This window comes from Poecile atricapillus, chromosome 9, assembly GCF_030490865.1.
Source record: "Poecile atricapillus isolate bPoeAtr1 chromosome 9, bPoeAtr1.hap1, whole genome shotgun sequence".
In the NCBI taxonomy this organism is placed as follows: domain Eukaryota; kingdom Metazoa; phylum Chordata; class Aves; order Passeriformes; family Paridae; genus Poecile; species Poecile atricapillus.
The window spans coordinates 15438109-15452198 of NC_081257.1; the positions used below are offsets into that span (position 1 = coordinate 15438109).

A 14090-nucleotide genomic window follows, 5' to 3' on the forward strand; every position below is an offset into this window, starting at 1 on the left:
TCAAACAACTCACTCAGATCATTCCACACTCTAGAAAGAGAAAAAACAATACAAAACCAGGAGAACACTGTGTCCTCTGCTTTTCCAACTCATGGCAAGCCACATTCAAGCAGTGAGATGTTTGTAGATATCCAGGTAGAATAATGGGCCTGCCCAGTACCTCCCAATTACACACCTCTCACTGGGGAGGGGGTGAGAGGAGTGCAGAAATGTCTCTCTGTGCCATTAGCACATTTTTGTGAGCAGAGGAACTGTTTGCACAGGCAAATGGACATATGGATTTATCAAGCTGCAGGACTGGGTGACTTCTGTGACTCCTGTCCCAATTTTCTAGGAAAGAGCTCATTTCCAGTATAACTGAACATCACACTGACACAAGTGAAGGGAGAAGAAGCACAAGGCACAGGCTCTGTGGACAAAGGAAAGGAGGGTACTAGGAAAACCAGGAACAAAACTCACCTATCTTCAGCCCAATGCCCAAATCAAACACTTTGAATACATAGACAAGACAGCTACTACTTGATAGCACTAATTTTTAAGACATAAAGATGTTAAGTTCAAAAGATAGAGTCAAAAAAGCAAGGATTATTTAGATTAAATAATGACCATAACTCCCAAGACCAAATTATAAAATTTTAAACCATATTTAGATCACCTTCCTACCCAAGGGAGGATGATCTCCTCCTTTACCACCTTTATCCAAGATACTCCTGTATCTTCACTAACACTGATACAATTTAGTCACCTCCCTTGCTCCAGTCTCTTCCAGGAACTCCTAAACACACCCACCCCTACACTCTGCTGTCTATCATCTCCAACCGTGTCCTTTCCCTGACTCCTGCTTTGCAACACAATTCTTAACAAGGTCTTTTGAAACAAAATGCCTTCCATAGTGCCACCACATTATGTGATCCCACCTCATTCCTTGTCCCACTACATCACTTTTCTTATTTCCTGCCAACCCTTGTTGGATTCCTCTAATAACTCTTCTCCAATTGGAGAATGCTCCTCCTATTTTTTTGTTGATATTTCACAACCCTTTCATACATTTTTTTCTTCTTTCACCTCTTTATTTATCTGAAAAAGAGAGAGTTCGACTTAAGTCTATCTCCTAGACTCCTTATCCACGTAACCTTTAAACTGGCTAACACTCTCCCTTTTCCCTCAAACTATCCATTAGCCTCAGCTCCATGCTGATCGATGGCTATCGATGCTAATTGCATCTTCATCTATGTCACCCAAACCCATAATTCGTGGATCATCCCCAATTACCTCCTCACATATGCAGGGCACACCTCACTGTTTCTTCTCCACTGCTTTTAGGTAGGAATTTTTTCATCCAAGACAGAGAAACCAGAAGACACCCTATTCTTTTCACCACAGACGACCCTGTAGGAACCTCCTTGCAGCTGTATCACACTCCCCCGGGAACACACCCGCTTGCCTTCCTCTTGCCTGTCTTGGTTCACACTATCACGGCTGCCTTGTCTTTCCCACTTTCCCAACTCATCTGATCCATTTCACTCCTGCCCTTTCTAACCTATGGTCGCTTTTAACAAGTTGTTTTACGGATAGCTACGTATTCCACAGCACCTCTGGCTTCGGGCAGAGCGGTACCCATCGCATTTAAATTACCTCGGGTCCATTCTTTTGGAATGCGTGAGACCAGCCCCTGCGCTTGTCCCGCACAGCCAGAGCGCCGCAGATTTGTGTGAGGGCGGAGCAGGAACACGGCGGGAGAGAAGCCGTGCGCGGAAAGCCCGGGCGGCGGCAGGGCGAGGAGGGGCCCCCGCACGGCCGCCTGGAGCCCGAGAGCTTCGGGCTGCGGCTTCTGCCGGGGCGGAGCACCGAGCTCAGCACCGGGCACGGACAAGCGGCCCCGCATCCCCCCCGCCGGTCTCGCCCCAGTCCCAGCAGGGCCCCACCGAGACCCCCAGCACAGCACGGCCGGGCCCCGCACTTACCGGGCGGGCAGGCGGGCGGCGAGAACAGCGCCCCGAGCTCCTCCTGCGCGCCGGAACCGCCGGGCCCGGTGCGTCACCTCCGCCGGGCGGGGCGGGGCCGGGCCGGGCCACGGCGCTGGAGCGGGGGGGAACGGCTGAACCACTGCGGATGTGCGGGGGGAAGCGGCCCCGCGCCCTCAGGAGCGGCCCCCGGGCCGGCCTCGACCGGTGACAGCACCCAGTGGCCGCGCGCGGTGGCAGCGCCGGGAGCGGCCCCTCGCACCGCCGCGGTCCCGGCCCGCCCCGCGCCCGCCTCCCGGCGTGCCCCGCACTGGGCTAAAGGTCGCGGCGCGGAGGGGGCGGCATTGGCTCGGCAGGGACGCAGCACCCCGGCCCCGGTTCTCACCCTCCACCGCCATGGCGAAGCAGCCGCAGCCCATCAGCCCTTTGAAGAACTTCTTCGCTGGCGGTTTCGGGGGCGTCTGCCTGGTGTTTGTGGGGCACCCGCTGGACACCATCAAGGTGAGGTGGCGCGGGACGCCCCGGGACAAGGGGGGCTGCCGGTACTCGGTGCGGGACACTGGAGGGTGGACTACAGCTCCCGGCAGGAACTGCGCGGGAGCGGCGCGGGTCCCGGCGGGCGCCATGGCAGAACTACAGCTCCCGGCAGGCACTGCGCGGGAGGCGGGGCTTCCGGTATGCGTCGAGAGGAGGCTGCCTGGCTCCCGGAAGTGCTGCAGGGCGCCCCCTGGCGGCTCGGCGGCCGGGCGGCTCGCAGTCCCGGTTTCTCGTGAAAAATCGGGAAAAGAGTGTCCGTGCTCCCGGTGGAGTTGCGACCCTGTGCCCCTGCGCCACGGGGAGGCCAGGAGTGACCCTGTAGGGTCCAGGGAGCTGGGGTCGTCATCCGGACGTCATCGCAACAATTAATTAGTTAAATACATTAACTACTCATTACATTAAAAATCAACCCCTTCCCTTCTGCAAAGGGCTAAAATGATGTCAGTGTTTCTATCAATGTCTTCAGGTCCGGTCACAAAACGTGCTCCATAACAGCCAGAGGTGTTCTGTCAATCAAAGTTTAGATTGTAATATTTAATAAAACAATGTTTTCCTCTCCCTCTTACTAGGTCAGACTGCAAACCCAGCCTAAGCCACAGCCTGGCCAGGCCCCACTCTATTCTGGGACCTTTGACTGCTTCAGAAAGACTCTTGTTGGAGAGGTACTGTGACACCTGCCAGATCTACCGGTTGTTTCTGTACATTGTAGGAAAGGAATCGTGTGCCCCCCAGAGACCATACAATTCCTGGGTTATCAGTTAAATTGATTCTAATTAACATTTGTAAGCAGATTACAAAGCTTGGGGAATACTTAGCATGCACATGCTCTGGGTTCATGTATCTTTGTTTTGCTAAGAAATGTTTTTGGTTCGAAATAGCATGATATTAATGTCTGAAGTTATAGACTGGAGCGGATGTTGGCAGTTGTTTTTTGGCCTTGTTGTAGTTAGTGAAATTTTGCTGGTATTTGGAGTCATCTCTGGAAATTCTAACATGGGTAATAACTTTTGTTGATACAAGCAATACTTTTACTTTCTTCTGTAAGGTGTTGTGCCACCTATAAGTGGGCAGAGGATCTTTGATTTATAGATTTTTTCTCCCAGAGTGTCAATTATAGTAGTTGTTCAACCTTCTCTAGAAGGTGGACAGTGTCTTTTACTCCTGAATCATCATGATCATGTTGTTGAGCTAGTCTGTTTTGTTTTTAGAAAGGCACACAGCCTTGATTTAAGGTCTTTAATTAAAAGAGAGTCCAGTTTTGTGCTTTTAAAGTTTTCTCAGCAGCTATTTACCATTTGAAAATAATGGATGTAAAGCCCAACTGTTTATCTGCTTGCCTGAAGTCTCATTTCTAACTGCTGGATCTCGTTAGGTAACTCCCTGTTGAATGAAAGATCTGCCTCAAATCTGAAATCTACTTCCATTGTGGTATTAACAGGTTGTTATATAACCAAAGCAAATCTTGCTCCCCTGGTCTCTCCCACAAAAGACTGGAATGCTGTGCCAGCTCTGAATCCCTGGCAGTTTTTAACACCCCTGCTGCAGCACGGACGTCAGAGCTGAGCCATAATAATAGCCTTGTGATGGGAAGTTCAAAAGCAGTGCTGCTTCTCTACTCCTACTCAATACTCATCCGTTTCTGTAAGGAAAACTACTAAACCTCTCTGGCAAGGCCTTTTGCTTCCCAATGCTCATGGGGAGGTTGAGCAGCAGTGGTTGATCTCACAGCCAGGTGTAATTTCATGGCAGAGCCAGTTGTGCCTGTAAGACTTCAGTATGCTCTGGGATGCACTGGTTTATTGGGGCAGGGGGAAGAAGGGGGTGCAGAGACCAGCAAATATTTAATTGATGTGTCTAGCCTTTATCTAGGAAGCTCTCCTTTTTACTGGAAAAAGTTCAGTTTAAAGGCAAGAGAAATGAAATAAACACAACTGCTGGGGTATGCATTAAAGCTTTTTCATATGTGTAGTGTATGAAAAGAAACATCAGGAATGTATAAAACATCAGGAATGTGATGTTGTGTGGAGAAAAAGTTTGGATTTAGGGTAGGAAACAAAAAATAATTTGCTCTTGAACCTTTTCCAAAGTGGATTCATGTGGGGAGTGAAGGCGTTCCAGTTGCTCTCCGTGGCTCTTCCTTTAGTTAAAGAGTGAATTAGTTTCAGCATTCTTAGGTTCAGTGTCAAGATTTTACGCTACTGGATTTGACAAGTTACCAATAAAACACAGGTGCATTTCTGTGTGTAGGCTCAGAGTGTTCTCCCTTGACATAATCTATTAAGGCTCTTACTCACATGGCTTTTAACTTCACTTGCTCATACTTGAGATGTACATGCAGGTGATGGGTATTGTTATAGAAGGGCATCAGTGGTGCCAGTGTTTCCCAGGAAGGATAACTTTCCTCTGTAGCAGTCCCTGAGCCTCAGCTAAACATGTATAACTGCAAATGAACAACAAACCCTTTTATTCCTCTGATCAATTTGACTGTTAGATGGATCCTATCCTGGATTGTTGCCTTTCTCTTCTCAACAAGTTGAAATGTGTGCAAAGTTTATGCAAAGCCAAGTAATTCCTGTGATAATGTTTCTTGCAGGGAGTCCGAGGCTTATATAGAGGAATGGCAGCTCCTATCATCGGAGTGACACCCATGTTTGCTGTGTGCTTCTTTGGATTTGGCTTGGGAAAAAGACTCCAGCAGAGAAAACCTGATGATGTTTTGACGTGAGTTCCTGGTTAATCAGACGGTTGGGAAAGGCATCCTGAGGCTCTTACTGCATTGTCACACGTTGAGTTGTGGTGTAAATTTGTGTCTTCTCCTAAGTTATAAATATAGTTCTGAAAAATAAAACACTCATGTTTTAATGCTTCTGGAAGCGTGGGACTGATAGCACAGGTTAAAAAGAGACATTGTGTGGGCAGGTGCGATGCAATTCCCTTTCTACGCAAGAAAGAGCCATTAAGGAACAATTCCGGTTTAGATGAGTACAGTGAGAGTTATGTAATGATTGCCTGCCAACATTCTTGCTGTTAACAGAAACTATGGGAACAATAAATTCATGGTCAAGCAGTCTTGACAACATTCACAGCCCTGATTCTCTTTTCCCTGTTAGTTATGAATCTTCTTGTGTCCCTTCATTAGGATATGAAAACAGCCAAAAAAATGTTCTATTATTATTTCTGAAAATAGGTGTCTTTGAGCAGCCCTCCTCTCAGGCATGTCTGACCTTCAGAAACAGCAATAGGAAGCTGAGAAAACTTGATGGGGCTTTCTACAAGCCAGCCTGTGCATGAAGAAAGCCCCCCCACCCATGAAGTACTCCTGCAGTAGCTTTGCCAAGCTGTGATTTACAGGGACCTGATCTGCAGGGACTGGGCAGTAGCTCAGCAACATTTTATTCCATTATTTGTGTGCTAGGTAGGAGCTCTGTCAGAAAGTAGGAGCCCATCGTATGGAGCCAGCTGTTGTGGGGTGTTTTGGTTTCTGTTGGAGCCTTCCCTGCACAGGGCTGGTGTGAGCACACCTGGCCCTGCAATACAAGCCACTGCCAACACAGTTCCCATTGCTCAGAGGGAAGCAGTGAGGTGCTGGGGAACTGCTCACGTGCCCTCTGTTATACCATGGCAGTGTCCTCATGCAGGCAAGACTGAAGGGAAAGGCCAGGGGAGCAGTAGGGACTGAACAACAAATGCACCATTTACTTATTCCCAGCAGCCTAATCACCTCAGTGCCTTGTGTTTTATACACATGGTACCAAGAGGAAGTTTTAAAGAGCAAGCTGAAGAAGGACAACGTAGGTTTTTTGAGTCTTTATGTAGAATTCCTTTCAAGAAGAGCAGTGGAAAAGAACAAATAGTGTATGTACTGTCACTGTGCTCAGCTGTGCTGTTCTGTGGGTGCAGACCTGACACAGTAAAGGTACAGTGGGCTTGGGATATGAGACCCAAAAATAAAGATCAGACTCTTAGTGCTGTGGTTTTGGGCCTAGAGGCAAGCCATGCTGATTTTGAAGGGAAGTTGTAGAAAGAAGAAGATGGAGAGAAACCTGAGAAGCCCATCCTGCCTTTTCTGGGGCTGAATAATCCCAAGGTGAGCTGAAAACCTCAAAACCTAGTTTGAGTAGGAGGTGCATGTGGAGTGGCGAGGGAGGTCTGAATGGTCTGGAAGATATAATGGGAATTTGAATAAAGAAAGCTGTAAGAAGTGGAATAGAATGCCGTCTCTTGGGCAAGTGGAGACAAGTGGAAGGTGTGGAATTTACTTGAATTGAGATGTTACGTCATCTTACTAGGGGAAGTAGCAGGAGGCTGGATGTAAAGATAGTTTTGTGATGGAGAAACTCAACTTGTTTAAGGGATTTTTGTCATGGAGACTTTGCCACGTGAAAGCAGGTACAGAATGTTTGGGATCATGGCAGGTTGGTAGGACAGACTCAGCTTTGGCAGAGAGTGAAGGAGTGAGAGGTTATGGAAAGGAGGCTTCTGGCTGCACAAGCAGGAATATGTGTGGAATCTGGGGTCACTGAGGAGAGTATGGGAAGAATGGAGGAGGAAGAGATTTGGGAATGAAAATGAATGGGGAATGCTATAGCAAAAAATGCAAGTAGATGGAATATTAGCAAATAGAATGGATATGAAGAGCTGAGTTGTGGTTGCTGTAGGAACCAGTGCTTTGAGTCCCAGAGGTCTTAAATGTTTAGCTCTGCACTGACAAGGCACTTCTGCACTGATAAAAGCAGTGGATGCATTTCAAGTTCCACTGCCATGTTCATGTGGAACAGCACCATCTGGTGATGCAGGGGTCTTTCTGCCCTTCGTTTCCTGTGTGCTGTGTTGTGTTAGGGTCTTTTCTGTTTCCTTGGGGCAGATATCCTCAGCTGTTTGCTGCTGGCATGTTGTCAGGAGTGTTCACAACAGTAATCATGGCTCCAGGAGAGAGAATCAAGTGCCTTTTACAGGTAAGGCATTGGATGGTGGTGATGGGAATTTAATTTTAGGGGTCTAGTCTTTCCACAGCAGGAATTTCTTTGGTTAGTGCATTTACCCTGTTCTGTTTTTTGACAGGACTGACACAACGGTTATTTTATGCAGCTGTGTCACAAAGAAGCATTAAACAAACTCACCATGACAGTATAAGTACACACAGCATTAATTGCTCTATTCATTTTACAGAGCTCAAGCCTTGTGCTATGGGACAGTATATGAGGCATCCATGGATGCCTCAGTCTACTTCAAAGTATGGAAAAGTCAATTTTTTCTGAATGAAACTTTTCATTAAAAAAAAAAAGTGTAAACATGCTAGATCATGAGATTCTTTCTGATGTAAAGAAGTTGTGTTACCTTGACAGTTCCTCATGCAGAGCTAAGGAATGCACTTCAGAACAGTGTTCTGGCATTTGTGTGGCTGTTAGCTCTGCACCTCCTGCGGGAGTTTTAAAGTATTGTTGGAAAATGTAAACCTGAACAAATTAAATACCATCTTTAGCAGGTGTGGGAAGCTCTGCTTGTTTCAGACTATGTTGAACTCTGTTAATACGGTGATGGGTGGTCACATGTTAGTTCTGACAGACAGGATATTATCATGGGAGCTTTTATACACATACAAATGGTTTGAATTTCACTGAACTATTTGAGGACTACTTTTTGTCTGGAATTACCTAAGTGACTCAAATTGTTTCAAACTTACACTGTGGAAAAATAAAGGAGAATCTGTCCTCTGCATGAAACAGTAACCACAGCCTCAACTTCAATGTGAGAGCTGCTTGAGGAAGTGAGGCAGAGGTTCCCTAGGCAAGAGCATGTGCTCCTTCCTCTCTAAAAACACATGTGAAGCTTTCTAACTCTTGGCTGAACGATTCTGCATCGACCAGAAACCTTCACTGGTCACAAACTCTCACTTTAATCCTGCAGATCCAGGCAGCTACAGGTGAAACCAAGTACAGTGGCTCCCTGGACTGTGCCAAGCAGCTGTACCGCGAGGCTGGGATCCGGGGCGTGTACAAAGGAACGGTGCTGACCCTCATGAGAGGTAAGGGACAGTCCTGGTCCCTGCTGGGGAGGGGGGGGGACTGTAGGATAAGAAACCAGACACAGTATGGGAGATCTCACAGTCCCTTTAGCCAATTGGAGGGGCTGTGTCACCCATTTTCTTTCTTTCTTTTTTTTTTCTTTCAGTCTGCAGAGCTACTCCAGTGCCTCAAAGGGCCTGAGAAATAAACATGAGATTCTCAGTGAGTGAGGAAGAGATTAGATGACAAGGATCAGAGGGATATAGGAAATAATTAAGATCTGAGAAGCCAAGAGGAATGAGAGACTTCAGGAGAGGAGCAGAGAGAACAAAGAGAAGAGAAAAATACAGAAGTGGGCTTTTTTAAAAAATTATTTTCTTCTTTTTTTCTTTTTTTTCTCCTTGAGAGAAGGATTGTGCCTGTCTGTGACTGCTTAAAAATATGTGGTGGCAGCAGTTATGCTTTCTACCCTTTTGAGTCTGGGTTATTTTGGACTGGGATGTCATGACCCCTCTCTCAAACACAACAACAACAGACCCAGAACCCTTTATGTATTTTAGTAATTCCCCTTTGAAAAACTGAAATTTCTGTATTTTGTTACTTCAGTTTAGGAATTTGTTCTATCCTCTGCTTCTCACACAAGTGTAGCAGCCTGCAGTGTAATTCTGGCAGTGTCCCTAGATAGGGGCTGGTTCTTTAGTTTAGGTATGGGATAAGAATAGGCTGTGGGAATAGCTTTAAAAAACACAGAACAAGACCCATCAACTGCAGAAAAAAATCCCCAAATAGAATCATTAGAATTAATAGTGTGTAAAATTAATGAAGTTCCTGTGCTGCTGTGATGTGCTGTGCAGAAATTTGGACAGTTTAGAGCTGTCTCATCATTAGTGAATGCAACCAGATTACAGTCTGGTTTGAAAGGCTGCTGACAGAAAAGTTATTTTCCCAGTTCTTGCCTTTAGCACCTGCTCTCCATGGGAAAGTCCAGACTCCTCTGTCTAAGGCAGCAGAAGATTTTTATTTTGTTTGTAGAAGAGGTTCAGAAAAGGAATCTGTATGTACTTAGTGGTGTTGCTGAGCTGGCATGGAGCTGGTGTGTCTCTGTGCTTCCTTTGGTTTCCCACCCCTCACAGCCTTTGTTGTTTACCCACCAGACGTCCCAGCCAGTGGAATGTACTTCATGACGTACGAGTGGTTGAAGAACATTCTGACCCCTGAGGGAAAGAGGTCAGTGAAATCTCACAGTCATCACTTTCTGGACTTCCCAGACACTGCTGATTAATCTCCCCAGTTACGAAGAGATTTAGAGCAGTATCATCAAAACAAATTAAAAAAAAAAGAAAAATGGTTGCTCATTGAGTTGAGCTGGTTTGGTCTGGGGTTAACTGACAATTAAAACAATATTCTGAGTTTCTCTCAGATTCCAGTTTGGGCCAAGTAAGGAATACTGAAAGGAGGACTTCACTTTCAACCCTGTATGTGCATAACATGCTGTGGGGCTTATTTTGATTTTTTTTGTGGAGGTTTGGTTGGTTTGGTGGTTTGGTTTTTGTTTTTTTTTTCTCAGAGCATATATGTGTGTGCTGCTGAATAAAAATATTTGAATCTTTAGGATGGAGTTGGTCCATCTTGGAAAGATTGCACTCTGTCTGCAGCATTGTGCTGCCTTCTGGCTCTCAGCCAGGCTATCTTTTTGATTGTCACATTGGTCAAAACAATGAGTTTGACTTTTTTTTTTCTTTTAAAATATTTTTTTTCACTTTTTCCTCCCACCCCACTCTGATCCTTTCACAGTGTGAGTGACCTCAGTGTGCCTAGGATCCTCTTTGCTGGGGGCCTGGCTGGGATCTTCAACTGGGCAGTTGCCATTCCACCAGACGTGCTGAAATCACGTTTCCAGACTGGTGAGTTGCATTCCAGTGTGTCACTCAGTGTGGTGCTCCTGGGAATGAGCTGGGCACTGATGGAAGGATGCCTTCTGGGAGGCAGCATGTCTTGGGTGCTGCTTGAGACAAGTGCATGAAAAACCCAAGTGTGTTCCTAACATTCTAGTTGGTTTCCTCATAAATTCGTGGCACATTTGGCTGCACAGCTCTGTTTCTGCCTCCTTGATAATATAATGATCCTGACTTGAAATACCTGATTTGAAACCTAAGCATAGAACTCATAATAATAGAATTGTCATAGCTGTTTTGTTACAAATGTAATTCTTTGAGAGGTTTTCTTATTCCACTTCAGATTTATTATTTCACTTCAGGCATAATTGTATAAATTGTAGCCTATCTGCAGTTTATAGTAACAGGGTGTGACTTGCTTGAGAGCATTGCTTTCCAACTGGCAGCTCTGCTCTTTAATGTCTGTGGCCTAATTACAGTTAGGATGGGCCCAGGCCTTGTGCTGCAACAGAGTTTGACAGGTTTTCCCTTGGTTTCTCTGCCAGTCCTGTCAATGAATAATTTTGTTAAGGCTCCCCATTGTCTCTGTGGACTCAATTCTCCACTGGACAGTGACCATTTTTCTTGAGTCACAAATTATGATAATCAGTGAAGGAAACCTCATTTATTTTTCTCTGAGCAATGGTTGCTGTAGTTGTTTGTACCATACCAAGGTCTGAGGGGTGAAACACATCACAGCTTTGATCCTGTTCCTCTGAGCCAGTCCCCAGTGCTGCTGTGTGGATGACGTGGGCTCATGGTGGTTCTGTTTAGCTGGGCTGATCTGTGGATTACCTCTTCAGAGGGCTGGCAGAGGCAATATTTCCCAGGGCAGTGTCAGGAGAAGGAAGAAATTGTTTTTTGGGTAGAGTAGCTTTTAAAAAACACCTCAGCATATCCATGTAACATCAGCATTAGAACATCCTGTGCTTTTCATTTGAAGTCTGTTGCTGTTCTTGGCTGGGGCATGTGATCATTTTCTTATTAAACAGCTTCATCAGTTTTTATATCTGACATTTCTATCACCTACGTGCAGCTGTTTGGAGAGCTGTGATCAGCAGTGCAAGTAACAGCTCAGACTTCCAACCCTGACAAAAGTTATTCTCCTTTCTTCCCTGCCTGCAATGACTTGATGATGTAAATTCTTTGGTCATGGTGAGCACCTAACTCCTGTTCAATGAGCCTTTAGTGAGCTGTCTTCTTTGTTTGCTGTAGCGGTGTGAACCTGTTGAAAATCCGGGGCTGTTACATATGGCACATCCTTCAGCCCTTGTCACTGCCACACATTTGGGCTAATGCTTTGTGCATCCCTTTCAGCTCCTGCAGGAAAATACCCAAATGGCTTTAGAGATGTGCTGAGGGAACTCATCAGAGAGGAAGGAGTTGCATCTCTGTACAAGGGGTTCACAGCTGTGATGATCAGGGCCTTTCCTGCTAACGCGGTGAGTACGTTGTGATTCCGGATGGGTTTTGGGGACATGGCTGCACTCAGTGAGTGTTTGCAGTCTGGAGGGGACACAACTGCCTGTTTACTCTTGTACCATTTCAGTGAGGTTCTTGTCACTGCAGGTACTTTTGACTGTTGGTGTCCATATTCTAAAATGGTACTTTAGGAGCAACAAGTAAATCTTTCTTCAAAGCTTTGCATGAAAGTTCTTTGTTGGCTTTCTCAGATAGTTTTTATCTACTGGTTGTACATTCAGCTGTAGAAGAAGGAATGAGTTTGGACTCACTTCCCCTTCAATAAATAAGGAGCCTAACAGAGCCAAAGTTCAGCTTTTGTGGAGGGATACAGTAGAATTCTTGCCTCTGGTTCAAGACTTGTTATGTCCTCTTCCTCCTTCCATGTAAACCATGTTAGGTTTTCATAGTGCAGCTTTGTTTGAAACAGACTTTTAGAATCCTTATTTGTTCTGTGTTCTCTTTTTCCAGGCATGTTTTCTTGGTTTTGAAGTTGCTATGAAGTTTCTTAACTGGGTTGCACCTGGTTTATGAAGACTAGGAAGCCTGGAAACTAGAGAGAAGGAAGAGAGTGCAAGTCTGCCTCAAAGGAATAAATGAATTATCACTTAATATTTCAGGAATGATTGTTTGCCTAATACCTTTCTGCCTTTCTCACATTCTTTAGGTGGTGCTATATGCCAGTCAGAAATGCAAGCTGTAACTCTGACAGAGTTGGTGAGGAGTTAGGGGTGACAAATCTTCTGAGCCAACCATAGCAGTGACACTGCTAACACACAACTGTCACTATCACGTGTGCTACCTTAAGTACTTCCTCATGGAAGAAGGAGACACATCTTAAAATGTAGTTCTTTATTTACTGAAGAAACATGTAGCTATTAACGCTGAAAAACTTCCTTAAAATATTTTTTTGGCAGCATGTACTTAACTCTCAGGGCATAAGTCAGCAGCTGCACATGGTTGTGTCTGCAAGAAATGTCAGACAATGTTCTCATCCTGTAGTTTTTCAGTTATGGCTGTTTCTGTGTTAACACTGGTTTTAATCTCCTGTGCATGTACAGCAGAAAACACAACTCAGCAGGGGTGGCCAGAGCTATGTCTCAGTGGGTTGAGGGGTGTTGCAGGTACCATATCAGGTCTTGCACACTCATCTTTTCTGTGGAACTAGGACACAAAATGCATTATGTTTAACATTTGTGCTAAGCTTTACTGAGGGAGCCAGTGGGGAAATGTGTTTAATTAACCTGAACTTTTCTGTCCCACTGAAAAGAGCCCAAATGTGCTTTCAAAAGTACAGCACAGCTCGTAGCAATCTGTGATATATTTGATTCATCAAATACTATGTCCTGGGATTCAATCCCTGACACTGATGTGAGAAAATTTAACAGCACTTCCAAGAACTGAATTTCTCTGACACGAGGGGGACACATAAAGAGGACACTGGCTCCACAGTCTTGTCTAATTTTATTCTTTCTCCTGTTCCTTGGTTTTCTCTTACTATTATTGAACATAATCACATTTTCATTTGAGAAGTGACTAATACTGAGAAGCAAAAGGCAAATTTTGTTTGTGATGCAGTGTTACTGGAACTCAATAAAATGAGGTGCTGCTTGGCTAGAATCTGTGCCTTGGTTCATTTACTTTTTGCGTGGTCATGCATGCTTAGTTTTGCAAAAGTTTTCCAATTCTTAATTCTGAGATTGATTGGGAAATAAACTGTGCTGTGGTGTCTTTGCTAATCCCTTGCTATTTAGCTTTTCAATTTCTGACATGAGCTGTGGAAAGGAATATTCTGCACTTGGCATGTTTGTCATACAAGTCCTTTAGGTGTTGCATTGTGGATGCAAGTTTCTAACTCTAAAGCAATACACTAAATAACACATCTTGAAACAAATAACACATTGTGGGAAGTACTTGGTGTGGTCTGTTGACCTGTACCATGAGGACACTGCCTTCACCCTGCCCCTTCCACAGGCAGGGGCAACCCTTCCCACTCCATGCTGCTGAGAAGCCTTGAATTCTACTTTCCCAGTTTTTATTTTGGAAGACCAGAAGGGAACCTGCCTTCCTCAGAGTCCACCTCTTGTGTTTTACAGGGCAGGAGGAGTGGCCCCTGGTGTAGGAAAATTTGAGTCACGTGAAGCTGCTTCCACACTCTTGCTGTGCCACCAAGGGCCTTCCCTGTTCCT

General features: G+C 45.4%; 2 protein-coding genes across 5 annotated transcripts in view; one reads left to right on the forward strand and one right to left on the reverse strand.

Annotated features, from left to right (window-relative positions):
• The window catches only part of ARIH2 (ariadne RBR E3 ubiquitin protein ligase 2), a 34317-nt gene extending 32157 nt beyond the window's left edge, over window positions 1–2160 (reverse strand). The window contains exon 1 of one of the 4 annotated variants that reach the window (XM_058845456.1): window positions 1965–2160. The gene's annotated coding sequence lies outside the window, so the exon portion shown is untranslated. Of the gene's footprint in view, window positions 1–1635; window positions 1920–1964 lie in introns of those variants that run through there. The other 3 variants (XM_058845454.1, XM_058845453.1, XM_058845455.1) reach the window with 3 other exon arrangements.
• On the forward strand, window positions 2132–13521 carry SLC25A20 (solute carrier family 25 member 20). Its single transcript, XM_058845459.1, has 9 exons — window positions 2132–2465; window positions 3071–3163; window positions 5095–5222; window positions 7366–7456; window positions 8409–8526; window positions 9661–9733; window positions 10301–10410; window positions 11758–11882; window positions 12373–13521. Exons 1-9 carry the CDS (start codon window positions 2361–2363, stop codon window positions 12433–12435), a joined length of 906 nt encoding a protein of 301 aa, XP_058701442.1. The 5' UTR covers window positions 2132–2360; the 3' UTR covers window positions 12436–13521.
• The last annotated feature ends 569 nt before the right edge of the window (window positions 13522–14090 follow it).

What these genes read in the sequence shown, in the direction of transcription:
- SLC25A20 (XM_058845459.1), top strand. Translation starts at nt 2,361, where the DNA reads ATGGCGAAGCAGCCGCAGCCCATCAGCCCTTTGAAGAACTTCTTCGCT. An exon ending in ACCCGCTGGACACCATCAAG is followed by an intron (nt 2,466 to 3,070) that starts GTGAGGTGGCGC and finishes CCCTCTTACTAG; the next exon opens with GTCAGACTGCAAACCCAGCC. An exon ending in AAACCTGATGATGTTTTGAC is followed by an intron (nt 5,223 to 7,365) that starts GTGAGTTCCTGG and finishes TCCTTGGGGCAG; the next exon opens with ATATCCTCAGCTGTTTGCTG.